The sequence below is a fragment of the Myiozetetes cayanensis genome, unplaced genomic scaffold, assembly GCF_022539395.1.
Source record: "Myiozetetes cayanensis isolate MyiCay16 unplaced genomic scaffold, myiCay2020 scf19, whole genome shotgun sequence".
NCBI classification, from domain to species: Eukaryota; Metazoa; Chordata; class Aves; order Passeriformes; family Tyrannidae; genus Myiozetetes; species Myiozetetes cayanensis.
In genome coordinates, this window is record NW_026087400.1 from 7876651 (window position 1) to 7896462 (window position 19812).

Below are 19812 nucleotides of genomic sequence, written 5' to 3' on the forward strand. Positions count from 1 at the left end.
CCTCCCACCAGAGACACCCTCCCGCCGCTCCCCGCCGGGCCGCGCCGCTCACACGGCTCCGCCGCGGCGTGCGGGACGCGGGCACAGCGCGGCCGCTCCCGCTGCCGGACGAGAGCTCCCGGGGAAGGGTCCATGGGCCGGGGCCGATAGGAGCCCCCCGCCGCCTCCGCCTCGGGCCATGAGCGGGCAGCGGCGCCTCCGCGGGGGCTGAGCGGGGGCCGTGCCGTGCCGGGCCGTGCCGTGCATGCCGGCGGGGCGCGTCCCGCGGCGGGGCAGCCCCCGCCGAGCCGCGATGCCGGCGGCGGGGCGCGGGCAGCCCAGCCCCTGGCTGCTGGTGCTGGGCGCCGCCGCCCCCGCGCTCTGGCTGCGCTGCGTCCTCGCCGACTTCACGGTGGACAACGAGGTGCACTCCAGCTTCATCCACCGGCGGCTGCGCGGCCCCGAGCGCCGCGAGATGCAGCGGGAGATCCTCTCCATCCTCGGCCTGCCGCACCGCCCGCGGCCCCACCTCCACGGCAAGCACAACTCGGCCCCCATGTTCATGCTGGACCTCTACAATGCCATGTCCGTGGAGGAGGGGGCGGCGGGGGCCGCCGCCGAGGACGGCGAGGGATTCTCCTATCCCTACAAGCCCATCTTCAGCACCCAGGGGCCGCCCCTGGCCAGCCTGCAGGACAGCAACTTCCTCACCGAGGCTGACATGGTCATGAGCTTCGTCAACTTGGGTGAGTGCCGGGCTCGGCGGGGCTGGGTCCGGGGCAACCGGGCAGGGAACCGTGCCGGGGGGAGGCTGGAGCGGCGCCCTGGCCACCAGCGGGAGGACAGGGGCTGGTGGTGCAGGTGGTCGCGCTTGGGAGCTATTTCCCAGCGGGTCAGGTGGGTGGCAGCCCACCTGGGCAAAGGAAGGGCAGGTAGCGGCCCTCGAAAAAGAAGCTCCTTTGCCAGGTAGTAGTTAAATGGCACCAACGTGGAGAGGGCTCAGACTTCCCATCACAGCATTTGGACAGCCACAAGCTTTCTCCACGCTCCACCCTGCACGCCGACACACTAAGGTCTCCCTTTGATAGTTGCTGCACTTCAGAAATTGGATTTGCAGGTAGGAGTTAGACAGGACGATCGGCAAGTCTGTTCCACATCCCACACTGCCAAGGAATACACGAAACTCAGGCAGGACCACGGGTCCTGCGCGGCTCCCGGTGCCGGGCTGGCGCTCTTGCTGGACGCAGAGCCACCAGGGCTGCCCGGACGGATAGTTCCCTGCGGCATCCCAGCGCCGCGCTCCCGCGGCCGGAGGGGCTGAGCTGCTCGCACATGTTTTCCTAATGGGTTGGGAGGGATTCCACAGTAAATCCTTATTTACTCCTGCAGCTTTTCCTGTTGACCCCAGTTTATGCCGCTAACTCGCCTCTTTTCACAAGCACATGTGGATGGGTTTATGCAAACGATAGAGAGTTGGCACGCTTTGTATGCGCCTCGCTAGGCCTCTCTAATTGGATGCCACGGCCCAATCTGATTTCCATTTGCTCGCTGCAGATTGCACACCCGTGTGGACTGACTTGGCCGGATTTGAGTAAAACATTGTCAGGGTGCGCGTTCTATTTTAAATATGTAATTATAGACCTGGTTCACTCTATCCATTTTTAGACCTCATCATGTGCGGCTCTTAAACCACACACGTACAGATTGGATGTCTGCAAGTGCAAGGCAGAACCTGAATTGTATTTCCAAAACAAGATCCACTCAAACTTTGTCCCAAACAAAGGGAGACACAAAGCACAAGAAGAGCCCACCTCTGGCACATAACCTGCTAGGGATTACAGACCCGCATCTCCAATAAATCCATTAACACCTTTATGGATGTCACTGTTCTGGACACTTCCACCGTCTGGAACTTCAGAGGGAACAAAGATTAAATCACCACCTAAATCACCACCTCTCTAATCCCAGCACTTTAACCAACTTGAAAAGATCAGCAGCTGTAAAGGCTCTGTGACACACGTTAATAATTATTAGACACGGTAGCCATCCCGGCACAATTCGTGCATGATAAGGAGACACAGGACTCTGTGGGAGATCTCTAGTTTGCATGAGCTGCACCTCCTTATTAACTGCCATAAGCTTCACAGTGGGAAGCTTGGAATTACATCTGGCCCGGGGGCTGTGCTCTAAGAGAGCTGGTGCTTTCCATTTGGAATTACAGTGTTTGTCTAATCAGTGCTGGATCCTTAAGCCGATGAGCAATGATACATTTAAATCAAATATTTGAGCTGTCAAAAGTACCAATGGCAGTTAAATATTTGACTTAAGAGATAAGAGAGATCTTGCTAACACTATTCTCCGTGGTTCTTGGGTCCTACACCATGTACAGCTGAGTGCAAGGAGAGTCTTGAACAGAAGACAAAGGATGCTGAAATACCAATAGCAAAATTCACACTTCCCTTTCTTTTTCGTTAGAGAGGAGAGAACATTTATGAAACATGTAAGTACCTAATGGGAGGGAGTTTAACCCTGGGGAAGCAGCTCTGCTCCTCAGGTGTAGTTATCTACTGCATAACTTTCATCAGTGAAACTGCAGTGCTCTCGTCCCATGCTTCCAATGTAAGGAAAAGTCTCCCTGTCAGCCCAAGTCACTAATTATTTCGAATACAGAGGAGTGGAATCGATCCATAAACTGAAATAAAAGTTACATTTTGGATATGTCTGTGTCTATGTGAGAACTCTTTATGGAGCAGGTTTCACCTTTATAAGCCGTAAGAAACCGATAGTTGACATCCCGATGTGATGGGATGGGATGGCTGCAGCGGGTGTTTCATTCATTTCGACCTGCCAGGTTTTGTAGTTGGCTTAGAAACCCAAGAGTGTTCTTGATGCAAAATACTAAATGATCATTTTATTTAGGTGCTGTCAGCATGGTCAGTGAGTAGTAAGAGCATAGGCAAAATCCAGTAGTTTTAAGGACAGGTGGAATTACTACCAGCAAGGCACATTTTGGAGATTTATCTGTGCTGTTTTGTTCCCTTGTCAACAGTGCATGCCAGGACGAGTTTAAAAAGGACACAGATCTATAATAGCTTTCTTCATCTCTGTGCACACCTTTCATCCCATTATAGTCATCTCTCTTTCATCTTTATAGGACAAAGACAGGCTTGTTTATGGATGTTTTAATGAATTAGACCAGCCACTCACTCCCGTATATAGTCAAACACCACACCTGCTTTGAGACGTACAGTTTTCTGTGACATTCAGGGAAAATTAGAACAACTATTGTAGAACTGAATTTTTCTGGAGACTTTCTACAATGATCCCTTTTAAAGCAGAGCTGAATTCCTAAATGCAGACTGTAGTAAACTGTGTCCTACTTTTGTAAGAGATACTCTGTGAGCATTGCATTTCACAGGTAGGCTTTTATTACTATACTAGAGCCATCACAATGAGGAAGTGTCACAGCATAATAAAGTTTCATTTCAGAATGGAGGAAGTAAAAGTGAGTAAAGAAATAATACTTTTAAATTTCGTTCAATAAAACATGTTAATTCCAGGCTTCCAAATGCTAATCTACAAAAAGCACTTTTTTTTGCCTTATTCTTTTCTTCATTTATCCAGTTTTGCAATTTCAGAGGGAAAAATATATTAAAAAAAAAATTGCAAGATTTACTGGGATATATAGTAAAAAAGCCAAAACCAAACCCCCCACACATTGATTTCTATGGAGATACTGTGTATATTTATTCCAGAGAATTTATACTGGGTATTGGTAGGGAGGAACCAGAATACAGGTGCTCTGTTTCAGGGAGCTTTTTACTAAGCATGTAATGTTACTGTAAGATCTTGACAATTAATTAGATTTAGATTTATAACTAGTTAATTCACAGACTACATTTTGTCTTAGCTTACACCTGTGCTAAGATGAAAGGGGAATGGATTTTTATCAAGAATGAAGTTACATGTAAATGAAAAGAGAATTTAGCCGCAGTGGTCTGACTAAGTTAGTCAGTTAATTACTGGCTAATTTTGTAAAATTTATTACTATAATTTCAGTATTTGGAGTTTAATTTCTGTTCAAGTATAGTCCACAAACTGAACAATTTTAGGAACTGAAAAAACGCAAAGCATTTTTTGCACAAGTTTAATTTGAAGTTTATAAACAGCAACTAAGGAGTAAACATCCTCTCAGTGACTTAGCCCTTCTCTTCTAAAAATAATTGAGTTGTCCTTATGACGGTAATCTTGCCTTGGTAAACAGAGTTGCTTAGAATATTTTTAAAAGAGTCGGCACAAGTGATATGCAATTTGTTAATTTGTCTCGTGGTTGATTATAAAATGAACAACATTGTTTAATCCTGGCAAAAAAGAAGTGGGGGGGAAATTAGTCATTCTTGGAATGAGCACTTGAAAGTGGCTTTTGTTAATATAAATCAAGAAGCTGAAGAGCCCCCAAGTTTCCTTTTATTTCATACCATCTGGCTATCCTTTTTGTTGACAAGTGTTTGGCATAGAGAACCATCTCTTTGCCCTTTAATAACAGGCTTTAACACTGTAGGGTATTAGAAAAAGATTCTATAACAGTTAAAAAATTTCCTTCGGGGAATACTTTATAAAGTGAGCACGGGCTGCAGGCATTTGCAGCTGTAACCTGGCTTGTGTTAAAATTTGGAAGGGGCTGCCTTGCATTCCAGCTCACTACAGGCCTTCATTGGTGTACAGCCAAAGGTTAATATAGATGTCACACAGTTTTTCTTTGGAGAGCCTCAGATATAAGAGTACGCGTACAGCTGTGTTTTTAGTAACCCTTTCATAATCACTTCTTTTAAACCTCATTTTCCTGCTTATATAAATCAAAGATTTTCAAGGATATTTGACCTGGATTTGAACTTATTTGATCTTCACATATTTCCCACTTGAAACAAAGCAGATTAAAAGTTAGCCCTGGATGCCTGGTCCCGATCACATGGTTTGTCCATACATTTGGCCAAGCCCTTGGCATTTTTTTTTTCCTCCTCCACCTAACGCTGCTAGAAGCTCTCAAGCCTGAACAGGTACATCCCATAATTGTTTTGGGCAGTGTGGATATGTGCAACACTTGGTGGTAGAACATTAGCTAAGGCAGAAAGCTTGCAGCAAAGTAAAGATATGAAGGACACTGATGTGCAGCAGGTATTCTTTGAATGTACAGATGTGTTCTAGAGAGAATTTAATTAATTTTCTAGTGGCAGAGCAGAACAGAAAATATTTACCTCTGCCATGCTGGTGCACTGGTAGCAGAGAAAGAAGCAGCTGAGGACAGATGTCCTTATGCAAGGAAAAAGGACATGGAGGTTGTCCTCCCCCCCGTCACTCCCCCCACTCGCACACGGGCAATTTATCCCAGAGCGAGATCTTTCCTCCTATTCCACACAGGCTATCCTGGGGGGGTGAAGCCCCCTCTGTGAGCTGTAGTTTAAAAGCCAAAACACAACGGCTTATAAAGTGCTTTTGAAGGAGACAAGCCTGGATGGCCACCAGTGGAACGTGCGGGACCTGCTCCCACCCGCATGCTCATGCCCCAAGTTGTGCTGTGTGTGTGTGTTGTGTGTGTGTTGTATGTGTGTTGTGTGTGTCCCTGAAAAGAAGATTTAACTGCCTCTGGGCAGGCAGCACAAACCCAGGCACTAGTTCTGCTCTGGAAATAAGCCCAAAACACATTTTCGGGTCGTGGGGGGAGAGATGTGTGAGAGAAGGTTACACAAGTGGTTGGAAACATTAATTAAAAAAAAGATTATAACTATTAAAGCCCGGTCAGAGCTGTTGACAGGCTCCTTTTAAATAGGACACTGCGATGTTTTAGTTTAATACATTCTGGCAGTGTCACCGGGGTTAAGGCTAATACTGGGATGTGTGGATCCTGTCATGTTATTGTCAGGAGGAATGCAGGGATTAGGTTTAAAAGTGGCGGTGGGTGAGTGGTGCAGCTGTGTACACTTATTATAAAAGATTTAAGTCCCACTGGTAAAATCAATATATTAAATTGCAAGAGCCCCTGTTTTTAATTAGTTTAAATCAAATATACTGTTAGTGCCATTATGGCTGCTATCCCTTGAACCAAGTGAGGAAATGCTAATATTTATATGGAAACTGTTAATTTGTGGTTAAAATGATAACACATTTAGTTTTATGCTTCCAAATTGTTCTAACTGGATGAATACCAGTGAGCAGTTGCAATGGTGGATGAAGGCATCTGAGCAAGAACACAAGTAAGCAAATTTTGATAGTATGCCAGATAAAGAGACTACCTGTTGATATATAGCATTAAGAGACCATGATATTTTAAGCTCTTTCCAGTTCTCCTCTCTGGGGCCTGCATCAAAGTGAATTAACCACATGTATATAAAAATGCATATATTATTGTATATAAATAAAAAATGCTATTTTATATATTTCTTATCTAAAGGGAAGGGACTTCTAAAGAAATGAGAGAGCTGTTTAAATTAGTTTCAGGATGAAGATTTTCCTTCTACAACTGTTTGAAGTAAACGGGACTACTCACGAGGACTAATCATGGATAAAGTTCTGCACACGCTTATGTTTGGAAAAATGGAAACCCCAGAGAAAATTCTTGGCTAGGTCTTCATTGGTGTAAATTGTCAAATTTCTACTGGAGCTGGCCCTGTGGTCTCATTTATACAACTCTACGTCCAAAGTAATTCCCATAAACTCCCTCTTGATTTACACCAGCACCACTGAGAGCAGAATTGGGCCAAAGAAATGCCCCTGTGTTGAAATAATGAGCATGCAGTAGTTTCTGCTAGAGCTTCACACAGTTTTCTCTCCTAATCTTGAAATTGTTTCTGAGGGAAGTTTCCTTTGCTGCAAATAATCAAAACATGAACTAGCTCCTATTAGTCACTGCTTATCATTATTAGCCCGATCCGTGTTGTTGAACTACAGCTGAATTCCCATCTTTGCAACAAACAGAATTTAACAAATAGTGTTTGACAAAAATGTGAAACTGATATTTCTTAATGCAAGACATATTTCATATGGAGAAACTTCAGTGCTGAAAGATTCCTGGTATCAAAATATCTGAATCATAGTACAAATAAACAGCGCCTTGTAAAGACTGCAGGGCCGAATTCCGTGCTGGAGTAATTCCACTGAAGTCAGTGGAATTGTGCCAGCAGATAAACTACCATCTAGATTTTTTCAGTGTTAAAGATTTTGTCAGTAAAAATCTTTGCTACAAAAAGTTGCAGGTAGCAAAGTTTGAACTGATTCTAATTCAAACAGGCCTTCTGGAAATCCTTATTTTGCTGATAAAAGCTACAAAGATTGCTGAGCCCCCCTTTATTTGGGTATATGTTCTACAATTCCATTATTTATACATAAATACACCTGATTTACAGCAGGTAAAATAAAAGCCATCTTGGGTGTAATTCCCACAACACTGTGTTTTACCCATTCTTTTAAATATTTGTATCATCTACATCTCAGACTCAGTGAAAATCCTTTAGTGATTCAGACTGAGTGGATTGAATTAATGGTAACTTTGAGACTACAAGTTTTAGTGTAATTGCTTTATTGTCTTGGAACCAAGATGCTTACAATCCAGTTCCTGTGCAAACATGTTTAACGTGTGTTAATGTGTTTCAAAACCAGACCCTCTCCGCAAAATTCTGCTTTTCATTAATTGACATCAGTAGCATGGTACAGTATTTCAAAGCACTGGCCAAATATAAACTGTGTTTCTAATTTCCTTACTTTCCTGTGTTTGGAATGCCAATGTTAATTTGTTCCCATGGAAGAGTGAGAGCTGCCAACCACAGTTTTATGTAAATGGCTTTACAGTGCAGGGCTGCCAACATTAAATGATACTTAGGAATTTTCATGACATTTTGTATTTAGTGCTTGTGTGTGTGTGAGAGAGAGAGAAATAGAGGGAGATGTATGGGATGTTGAACAGCACAAGCACTGATGATCAAGACAAATGTTTGAAGACGTGTATCCTTTGAGTAACTGTTACTTAATCTTCTCATTTAACATTTTTTAATAATCCACCAGATATTACATAGCATATTCCCTGTGCCTAGAAAAAAGCTGTTTTGCAGGAAACTTTGTTGCTAACTATCCAAACAATTCCCCCCACCTAATAATTTTAGTTATTTATTAATAGATGAGCAGATGGACTTTAGTTTGTGTTGTTCCTCTGATCATTCTGAACTAGACTGTAAGAATGTGATATTACTCAGCATGAGAAAATGTAAGAACAAAAAAAGCTGCCACAACTAAGGAACAGGGGAATCAACTGATTCTGATTAAACTGCCAACAGATAATTTTTCTTTAGAAGAAAAGGAGTAGCTAGATAAAATCATTTGCTTTCTTAAAGAAAATCAAGCATAATCGTTTCTTTAGTGGTATGTCTGCCTTTGTACATGAAACAAACATGAAGTCCCTTTTAAACAAGCTTATTTTAAACTGATGTTGGTAAAAACAAGGTCTGTTTATGTATTTCTCCTTTTATTCCTGGAAGATATTCAAAATACAAATTGTTCATGTTTCAGTAGATTCCTCTTAATGAGTGCTATGGTTTATCTCTCCATTTCCCCCGTTTATTGGAACAGGTGCAGTGTCTGCCATCTGTGCCAGCCCTGTGCTATACCAACAAACAAAGTGTTGTTTTGGTTCACTGGATTTAAAAGTCTCCTGAGAGTAAAAAAATGAAAGAGAAAGAATTTAGAAAGTGCCTAGTGAGGGAAAGGCACTTCAAGTAATGTGCTTTGTCACTCAAGTCTTCCCGTAAATTACCTTAAGCTATTTCTAAACTGTTTGAAAAATTTTATCCATCAAGGATTAAGTTTCTGTTGCATCCTGGAGGTCCCACACAATTCTTTATCATCTTCATCCTAAGGCAGTAGCTTTCAAGTTAGAGTCTTTTGTTATCGGGTTGAATTAAATTTTACAGGAGTAAAAACTCTTTTTTTCCTTGTCTTAAAGTGGAAGAAGTGCAAATTTTCATTTTTTCAGTGTTTCTGCTTCCACCTCATTTAAGGGATCCTGCAAATAGCCATCCAAGTTTAAACAAGATTATGTTGTAATTAGACAGACAAACTCATAATTATTTAAGGGCTAAACCAACAACAACAACCCTTTCATGTTCATTTTGACAGTGTTTATCCAGGGTATCTGGAAAGGCTTACAATTAAAGTGCCTGAAGGGTGGGGATGAGATTTTTCAGCATGCAGTCAGTGCTATCAGGTCCACCTGGCCTGGGAAACTATGCAGGCTTTGTAGTAGAGAAAATCCTTTAACTTAGATCTTCATGGCAAGCTCTTAAAAGCTACCTTCCTTTAAAAAATAAATAAATAAAAAAAAAACCAAGGAAAAGGAGGGGAGAGGGAAGGTGCTGCTTCCCTCTGAGCAGTAATTAAAACAAGCAAATGCCCTTCAGGCTCTGTGTGATGAGGGACCCCATCGCTCCGATCGGACCATAATCTCCCGGTGCATCATTTTTTAAGGTTTTCCCCATTGTACACAACTGACTTTGGAATGAGCACAAAGTTTCCTCTCGTCAGGCTGCAGCCTCCCAGCACGGTGCTAGGCTGAATCACACCTCCACGGACCCCACTGATGTCACCAGGCAATATCCTCAGCTGGAGCAGCCTGGCCCAGGGCCACCCCGGCGGTGAAGTCACCACCCCTGACACCATCCGAGGAGCTGGCACAGGGTCCTGTGCCCAGTCTGGGGGGCTGTAAATCAGGGTGAGATCTGACTCTGTTACTGGAGCCACCGGGCCAAATCCTGCCTTCAGCCACCACGTTTCCTTGGTGTTGTCGGGGCTGTCTCGTTTTTACCAATTGTTCTTCCCACAGCGCAGTGACAGTAAAACTTTTTAAAAGAGACCAGAAAGAACTCTAGGAGAACTACTAAAAAATGTTCATAAAATAATATAACGTAAGTAGTTGGAAGTTATAATTCTGATGGAGAGACAAGTTTCTTCCTGAGTGAGGACTGGTCATATTTCCCTCCCTGTCTACCTGGAACACCCATTGACTTTAATGAGTCTTTTGGCACTCCAAGGGAAAGGAGGTTCAGATCTACCATTGAAATGGAAGATTAAAAAGTACTGTAATTTAGAAATTTCAAATTCTGGTGGTTACAACTGAGTAGTGTTCAAATTGTTTTGTACCAATATTTTGACAATTTATTTTCATCAGCCAAGTATCTATAATGCCATCAGTGATAACCACTCATCACTAACAGGAATCATTTCCCAGCTGTATTTGTTCTGCTCGCATGCTCGATGCTAGCTGCTCCTCTCCTGGTTCTCAAGGTTAAAACTTATTGCTTCCATCACTAAAAATATTCTGAACAATTTAATCTTGCTACTTTTATTTGTTTATTACTCTGCAGTCATTATAATCCCACAGGGACTTTTTAGATGTTAATAAAGAGAACTGCACATCACTTTTCCTGAAGCTTGTGTGGCACTATAAACATCATGCTGAGTTTAAGTTCCCCTTTCTGACCATATCCTTAAAAAAATCCAGCATTTGTTCAGAGAAAGAAGGGGATTTTTTTCTTTTCTTTTTAACAAAAAGAAATAAAAGGGTGGTGGGGGGGAAGAAGTAACTTTAGCCTCACAATCTGCTAGCTACATAAAACAGTAAATGTTCAGCTGAGGCAGGGAAAAACCAGAACTGCTAGGGACTGGTTGTTTCCTTTGGAGGAAACAATAAATGTGCCCACTTGTATTTTAACAACATTACTACTGGGCCCCCTAATTACACAAATATACTTGTAATAAACTGCAGAAGAGAAGACCTGAAAAAGAATCATTCAGCACAGATCTTTCTCCTCAGCTCAAAGAGAAGCTCTTGGGTAACCACTCTAAAATCCTGGCCCTAATCAGAAGATGAAGATATTTCAGCACTGTGTGATAAATCATTTGTCTCCCAAGACAGGTGAAAAGGAGAAGCAAATCAGATATGTGGTGTAAAACTTCTCTCACTGGTGTGGGCACAACTTTGACCTCTGAATACAATAGTTCCTACTATCAATGGCATGCATTATAATCAAATTACCAGAATATTAGAGTCCATATCCATGGAAATCTCTGACCGTTACACTACATTAAAACCTGACACAGGCAATACAGAAATGCACGAAAGAATCCAGAATGATGCAGAAACTCTTTCAAGCAAATCCCAAATATTTTTTTAGAAAACAGTAACTGTCATTTTGCTCATTAGTCCACAACTGTGAGATGGGAGTTGTTTCATTGAAAATATACAGAGTAGGGGGGAAAATCTAAGTCAGTGTGTCTAATACACTGAAAGTCTTTCCTGCCTGTGTTAGCAGTTGTAGTCAAACAAATGAGTAGTGACTGGTAGGCAAGGGACTGGGCTGGAGAAGAATGATCTGTGCTTCTGCTCCTTCAGAGACGCTTTCATAAACCCCATACACTCATTTCTGTGCTATTTTTACCAGTTGCACGCAACAGGACATGAACTGCGTTCCCTTCATTCATACCAAACCCATGCGAGGACACAAGGGCGTATTACAACAGCTGATCTTTTACCCCAGAACTGCAGTTGGAAAATTGCTTTTGAAGATACACAAAAACCCAAAACAAAACAGAAAATGCTGTTGTTAGGGGCTGACTCAGGAGGCTGGGATGGCCCAGCCCTAGCGAGAGGCTCAGTGTCAGGAATCCAGCCCTGACCCACAGTGTGGTATGCAGGGCTAGGTGCTGCTGATGTCACTGATGGGCTTATCTCCTACCAAAAAAAAAATTCCTCTTGTATAACAGGGATCGTGGGTGGCAATTAAACTGAAAATAAATCTTTGCCTCACCATCAGATGCCGTTATGCCTCAGGCATTGGCCACCAACACTTACAGTGCAAAGGGGACAGATGTGCACACACACTGTACACACATATATATGTTTGCCTTCCTGAGGACATCTCTGAAATAATAGTTTAAACTTGCCATCACTCTAAGACACTAGTGTTTTACGTCTGCCAACAGAAATATACGTGGATGTCATCAACTCCCAGATCTTTAATATTCATAGTTCTCAGGCCTGTATAGAGTTATTAAAAGAATAAACAGCCTCCTGCCTGTTTCTCAGTAAAAATAAATGTGTAGCACAGCAAACATTCCTAGAAAGCAAAACCATTTCATGCATAAGCTACGAGTCCCGTCACAGGCAAAAGAACAGTGAGAGGATGTGCAGTGGCCAGCAGGGAGGATCATTCTGGGCAGTGACCTCCTCTCCTGTGTCCCAAACCCAGTGCCCCACCTGAGCTCGGCTCTCTTGGCAGCACAGAGGAAACAGGATGATCTCAGACAAAAATGTGAACTAGGTCACAAAGCCACACTTGCACAAGGGACGGCACTCTGCAGTATCTTTTTAAGCAGTAACTGAAGTATCTAATGATTATCTTCCAAAATATTTACTCCCATCCCTCCAAATATTGTGTTTCTGTTGAATAATCCTGGTTTATAAACGGTGTTAATATCACTGGACCTCCCACATGCAGAACACCTGAGAAATGTGCAATAGCTGTAACAGCCTGGGTGCAGGGCAAGCACTGCTCCAGCAGGGATTTCCCCTCCGGGGCAGCCAGACCTTTCCCCTGAATAGTTTGCTGCCCCCTAATCTCCCAGCACTTGCCTGGCCGAGAGCTGCAGATGTTTGTTAGTGCATAGGAAGCTTGGAAAGCCTGGCTGATCGTGGTCTGAGGGCACAGTGTATACATTCCAAGTTGAAATTGTGCTGATTACAATCAAAGGCTGGAGATTCTTATCTGATGGCTGCGTGCCTGATATCGACTGGTTATTTTGTAATATCCCACAAGCTGCTTTCTCAACAAATGCAGAATCTGGGATTTCAGCTGAGAAATCCGGCGAGTCATATGGGTTCAAACCTGGGAAACTGGTTCTTGAATTATTTTCCTTTTATCACAGTAAGCCACAAGAAAGGCTGGATTCCCTGCAACTCCTGCCCTGTTCCTCCCAGGGAGCCTGTGCAGGTGTAGACCCACACTCTGCAGTATTTGGGGGGATGCTGGTATTGTTGTGGCAATACAATATTAAAGGAGGATTAATTAGATTTAGGCTATTTATTTGGGCAGCTGTTCAGTAGATGAAAGGAAGCCTTATGCAATTGAAATGAATAAACCTTAAGAGGCCAATGTCCAGTCACTTCTCACTTGTGTCCCTTAGCACAGTCAGTGCAGAAATGGGCACATTCCTTTGGCAAAAATGAGGCATTTGAAGATTCCATCAGCTGAACTTTGTCTTTCAAGTGTTGCCAGTAGATGCACAATATATACATGTGCTTTTAAAAGACTTTTATTTTGAACTCAAGATGTGAATCTATGGTATTAAGGAAAGCAGAACAATCCTTTATTTAGCTGCACCTGCACCTTAATGCCTAATGAGTTTAGTCTGATGGAATCCAGACCTCAGGAAGGATTATAAATTCTCATTTGATTTCATTTACTTCTAAAATACCTTAAACCAGCTGTACCAGTCCAGAATCCAGTCCTTCTTTCTCTATCAGTTTTGCAAGTGTTGTTGAATCTTTTACTGTATTAAGAGTAACTTTATGCTATATAATGATACAGCATTAGTAATAAGGAACAGAGGGCACCTTGAAAAAAATCATGTAGTGGAAGATAATTAGCAGCATATAAGTTTGGAAAGCATCAGATTATGAGCACAACTTTTCATAAAGTTCTTTTTGCCCTGGAAAACAAGATTTGGAAAAGCTGAAAGTAGGTTGGTAGGCAATATCCTCTGTGACTGGGCAGTGTGAGGCAGAGGAGCCCGGCCGTGTGGGTGAACTCGCTCTCCAGGCACCACTGGTACATTTAGCCTTTTCTGTCTGTTTTGTATAAACACATCAGAGACACTTGGGCAGTGACCTCCCCAAGATTACTGACTCAGGCTGTTTGTTATGAATAGTATCTAATTTTTCAAATACATTTGAAGACTTCTTACTTCCCCCCAGTGTAGTTACGGGAGTGCAAGAGCATAATTTGATGCTGTTGCATCTCTGCATCCAAGAGTTACTGTGCCATGATTTGTTTTTAATTTGCATGTCCTCTGCACATGGCTCTTGCAGATCAAGGTGCCTGTGCTGCAGGCTCCCAGCTTCCTGCAGAGATGTTTAGTCCTTCCTTTGTACAGACACAGGGCAGGGAAGCTCTTCAGGGATGAGCTCCCTTCCAGGCTGCCACTCACTGTGGGCTGTCTTCCTCTACCTGAGCTTAGGTTAGAGCTGTCTAAAAATACTTCAGGGAAACTTTCTTGCCTTCCCCATGCTCTGAAGTTTGGTCCAGGCTGAACTACTGTTTCACACTTGGAAGCTTTCAAGAATGACCTGAATCTTCTTATTAAAAAATTTGCATTTCATGCCAAATAGCCCACTTTAGATTTGCTTGTAGCAGCCTCTCACGCTGCCTCTTATCTCCCCTGGCTGAATACACTTTGTTTCTGACCAGATTTGTTCAGCCACTTGTCTCTCCTTGCTTGGGCCTGGGAATGTGTTTCCATCTGCTCAACGCTGTGTGTATAAGCAGACAGGCAGGCTGCTGGTTTTTGCATCAGTGATTTTTTGAGAGGCCTCCAGCCTCAGAGCAGGTTGCAGGAAGCACCTTGGGCCCCATTTGTCTGCTGGTTGGACTGGGGGATTATTTTTCTCAGTGAACCATATTGTCACTAACTTTTCTCCCCCTTTGTGCTCTCCAGCCTCCTCACCCTTGAGACACCCACTACCCTGCTTTCTCCTCCAAACCAGTACTGCCCTTCTCTGTGCAATGAATGCCACTCCAGTCTCCACTGTCCTGATCCTCATCGTGATTCCTCCCCCTCCTCCTCAGGCTACCACTATCTTCCTGACCCTTGGATGCACCGGCAAAATGTGTGACTTGGAGTTCACACCTAATACTGGCACAGCTTCCCTGGGAAATTGGGCTCACCAGACACAGCTCCCTGATTTCACAGAACCAGGGAAGCAGCCCTGCTGCCCCCTGAATTACAGAGAGAGCAAGCAGTGTAATCTAGGAGTCATCTCTCTTCAAAGGGGAAAAAGAAAAATGTATTCCTGCACCTTTACATGCCTCCCACAGCTGCATCCAGAGGATTTAGTGTTGAGGGCGTGTATTAGACAGCAGCATGTCTCTGCTCTCAGGCTGGGTTATTCCAGCAATATAGTACAGCAGTATAGCTGAGCAATATAGTACAGACAGAGAAAAGAAAGCAGCAGCAATGATGAGCTTTTTCCTGTCATTTTGCTCACTGCACAGTTTGGCTACAGGGACATTACTAGAGGAGGGTGTAGAGAAGAGCAGAGGTTGCCCTTGGTGGGCAGGAGACCCACAACACCCCTGATCTGTCTGTCTGTTGGGGGTAAATACCAGCACTCTCCCAAGTGCCAGCACGAGAGCTTGAGACAACTGTGGTGGCCACAACACTGGCCAGTTGGGAGGACACAGTAGGAGACACATTTTGCAGCATCACCACAGTGCTCAGCTTGCCTCTCTGTCCCTGTGGAAAAATGCCATCCCCAAGGTGCTGGGAATGGGAGAGCTGCTGGGGCAAATCCCCAGGTCAGCACTGTCCTGGGTTCCCCCTTCCCCATGAAAGGACAAACAAGATTCAAGATGCTGGTGTGGGAGGCCCTGCAGGAGACTTCCTTACAGTGGATTCCTGGAGGATGAAGGTAGAAATACAGGGAGTCTGTCAAAAGGAACAACTTCATGAACTCCCATTTATTTCTTTCCCCTCTCACCCCCCCATATTCTCCATCCCCTCACACCCCCCAAATCCCACAGCAATCCTCAGTGCATTACAACAGCTGCAGATGGATTGCAGCTCCATGTGCTGCTGTGTTTCACATGACGAGGCTGTGAATAAGGTATTCTGAAGAAACACAACTCTTCCCTGCTTATTTAACTTTGCTTTCCCCAGATACACATACAGACACAGCAAACAGCATCAGGATTCACACCATGATCAGTCTGTTTACTATTAGGAGAGTTTCGTGTTCTCAGAGCAGTCCCACGCGTAAATTTTTCACAATACCTTTCATCTAGTCTGGCTCTGCTTTCAGCAGAGAAACCACAGAGTAAACGGGTACCAATCAGGGCACACTCAGAAAAGAAAATAGATTACCTGTGCCTAACCTGCCCAGATATTTTTTAAAGAATGTCCGTTCTTTAAGAAGAAATAGTTTTACTGTCCAGCATTGCCCTAAAGTGTCTGCAGAGAAATCCCAGCAGGGAATGTCTCCAAATGCAGAAGTCAGCATGCAAGCTTCCCTCTGTCCCTTTTCCTCCCAATGAGTATATTTCCCCTTTACCATCGACCATACTAAGGAATTTTAATTTAAAAGGCTCCTGGGTGACACATGGGGCGAGAGGATGTGGTGACTCACAGCATCCTTTCATCCCCACACCGTGCTCATGGCTCCCAAGGAAGCAGGTGGCTCCACATCGTGCTTTAAAGCCCTGCCTGATGTGGGTACAACACTAACCCCAACACTGAGAGAACATCAGGAAGGGAGAAATACCAATTTCTGCCCTGAGCAGTCCTTGCTAGCTGAAGTTTGACTTAGTCAGGAAGAACTTGCTGCTGCTTCGGAGATAATTAAACCCATCTTCCCTCGCCCTGCTGTTTGTACACGCACAATGATACCATTGTTCAGAGTCATGCAACACATATGCTGACATTAAAGTGTTTAATCTTGTAGTACAGTATTCCATTATTTTTTGGACATCTGTACATGATAGAAAGGGTACGTATTAAGGGATTTGTTGACAAAGAAATGGCTAATGCTGATACATGTGTGGACTGAAAGGATCTTTCCAAGTTGTGTTCGGCAGCAGGGAGGCTGCTGCTTCCCAGGCCCGGCCTGGCACAGATGTGATATGCACTGTTGCTATTACCACTTTTCAATTTATAACAAGGAGTCAGTGTTTAGAAGAATTTTGGAAGCTCCCTGCTGGGTTTGTGGCTAGGTGGTCTTGCTGGCAACACCACCTTCATGCTGAAAGCTGAAAAAATGAAGTGATGGCTAAAGGAAGAATATTAACTCCAGAGGGTTTTGGTGTTTTTTTTTTCCCCTTTTGAGGCAAAAATGCTCACCCCAGATCACTTTGCAGAAAGAGCACTAAAGAATTTCTAACCTCTGGGTTTGGGGATCAGAATTTATGGAGCCTGGTTTTCATCTCGTTTGAAATTAGTGCATTAGTCCTGCTTTCCACCCATGGATAGGGCAGGACTTGCCCTGCCACACACTGAATTTATCATGCAATTACCTTCACCTCCCTCTACCGGGCTCTATAATGGGTCCATGAGCACCTGGATGCAGGTTCTGCTGAGCATTGCTTTGGCTCAGAGCAGCCCCTTCTGCACAGGGCAGATGGGAACAAGCCCATCAGGACAGGGCTTTGGCAGATGAGCCCAGAGTCCCCCAAATGCCTCAGGGTGCTGGGCCTGTGTCTGAAGGACAGGCTGTGTTTTTAGACGTGTCAGGATGGCAGCAATCCCTGGTGATGGGATGCATTAATGAGTTATAGAAAAACCACAGGCTATTTTTCTAGTAAGCTTATCTCACAGACCAAAATCAAGACAGTATTTGTTTTTCCTTAGGTTTCTCCAAAAACCTGCCGTAGCTTTTAGATGACTTGGAGAGCTGCAACTATTCAATGTAAAAACCCTCCAAATACTGTTTTTATCACTCTTAAAAAGAAAAAAAATCCATCACACAGCCCAGGACATTTACTCTATTCCATTTATAGAACTCCCAATTTATAATCTTCAACTACTTCTTCAAGTATTTCTTTAACTGCTGCTTTAGCTGCCTAATGTCAGCATGTAAATCTTGTAGCCGAGAGAATGAAACAAATGAAAACCAATCACAGAACTTCACATTCCCAAATTCTTGCCATTATAAATTTCCTGCCACTGCCCCTGTAATTCTTGCTGTCAAGCACAATGAGGAGGGAAACATGTGCCTTCGCAGACTGTGGCCTGGCATGACATTATTGCAATCTTTGTTATAGTCCTCCTTTTGCTCAGAAAAATATAAGGACTGACCTTGCACTTCTTGCTCAGTCAGGCATCCTGCTGAGCCCAGTAGGTTCTTTCAGCTGCAGAGACCGCTGGATCCTTCCCTTAATTGGTTTCCTCCTACTTGAACCTCAGTAACATAAGGAGAAAAGGCCTATATTTCATAAGTGCCACGGCTTTATCCACCAATTTAGAGACAAAGAAGCGCAATTTATAGAGGGAACATTTAATGCCTGTTAATTAGAATCCCATCAAGAGGTCCCGAATTTGGCATCCTGAAAATTTACGGCGCAGTTTCACAACCACCGCAGGCCCAGAGTCCAAGGGGTGGCCCTGGCCTCCCTCCCACCATGCTGGGAGGTCCCCAGTCCTCCTGCCACCACTCTTGGGCACTGTGGCGAGCAGGGAGAGGACAGGATCCACCCAAAATCTCATCTGGGGAAGGGAAAATTATTTTCCAGTTGAACACACTTCCCAAGAGCAACAGGAGGGTGAGGCAGCAGATAGGATGGACCTTCCCTCTGAAAGCAGAGGCTGAAAGGACTCCTGGACCCCAGGTGGAGCTGGTCCCAGGGCAGCTGGTTCCTGAGAATCTCATGCTCTGCACTGAAACAATGCAACATACTTTCTGAAGTTTTGGCTTCAAAGGGGTGGTGATGGAGGGAAATAAAGGTAAATCTTCCCAGAAAATTCAGTCAAGATTTCGCAGTGGTGGATACAAACAGTGTAACTCTGAGTGTAGTTTGCCCTTCCATGGAAACGCTAAGGGTAGGATCAGTCCACTGGCTCTCAGGAGAAGCCAGGCAGCCCCCAGCCACCTCTGAAAAAACAGTGTCCATATTCTGCAGCTCTGCAGCTATCAGAAGGAAGGCAGATAAATACCTTCCTACCTGCTAAACTCACCTACATGACTTCATCCTTGGGGCAAGGCAGGTACAGGTAGACTTTGAAAACCTGTTACACTTTGATGCCAGAGTGTGGCAGATTTTTTGCCATCCAAATCTCTGAGGGGTTTCTTAGGCAATTGCTGATGGCTCAGCAGCTGCCTGGCTGAGAGGCTGAGGCAAGGGGGTGTTGTCTTTTGGAATCTATTTTCCTCTGACTTATCTTTTAGTCTCAGGAATTCGGGACCTTTAATCTATTAGAGATTAAAGTCCTTTACAAATCCCTTCTGGCCTTTTTTGGGAGTAAAGAAGTTACAGACACCCTACTGCACATTCCTCCTGGTGCTTTTTTTCATTGTAAATGACAAACAAGTAGCTCTAATTGTAAGCACTACAATAAATGAGACAACTACTCCTAAAGTGCCTCATAAAAACAATTAACATATTATCAGGCAAAAGTGTTAACAAGAAAATTTAAGTTTTTACTTGTTTATATCTTCAAGATATATTCCAAATGCATCACCCAAATGTGCCAGGGAGGAGGAAGTATGGAATTACCAAAGCTTTCCCAGTTTGGCAGCCTGAGCTCAGAATCTATTCACCTGGTGTTGACTTTCTTTGTGAAAAAGAAATTTTGCATCTTCAGAAACAAAGAGAGTAAAAATATCTGGGTAGGTAATTGGCCTCCCATGCAATACACTGAAATTTGTGGAAATATTTCTGTTGACTTCCCTGGAGTTTGAATCAGCTCTTTAATGCAATTATTTGTTTAAAAACAAATTAATTGTTTTCTTAACACAGTTCATTCTTGGAAAACTATTGCTGTGATTCACTGATTCTTAGCTCGACACGTGGAGCTGGTGATTGACGT

General features: G+C 43.8%; 1 protein-coding gene across 1 annotated transcript in view; it reads left to right on the top strand.

Annotated features, from left to right (window-relative positions):
• The first annotated feature begins 229 nt into the window (after nucleotides 1-229).
• Nucleotides 230-19812, top strand: part of BMP7 (bone morphogenetic protein 7) — a 44785-nt gene continuing 25202 nt past the window's right edge. Inside the window, exon 1 of the mRNA XM_050313937.1 lies at nucleotides 230-725. Coding sequence (XP_050169894.1) covers nucleotides 245-725 — 481 coding nt within the window. The 5' untranslated portion in view covers nucleotides 230-244. The remainder of the gene's footprint in view (nucleotides 726-19812) is intronic.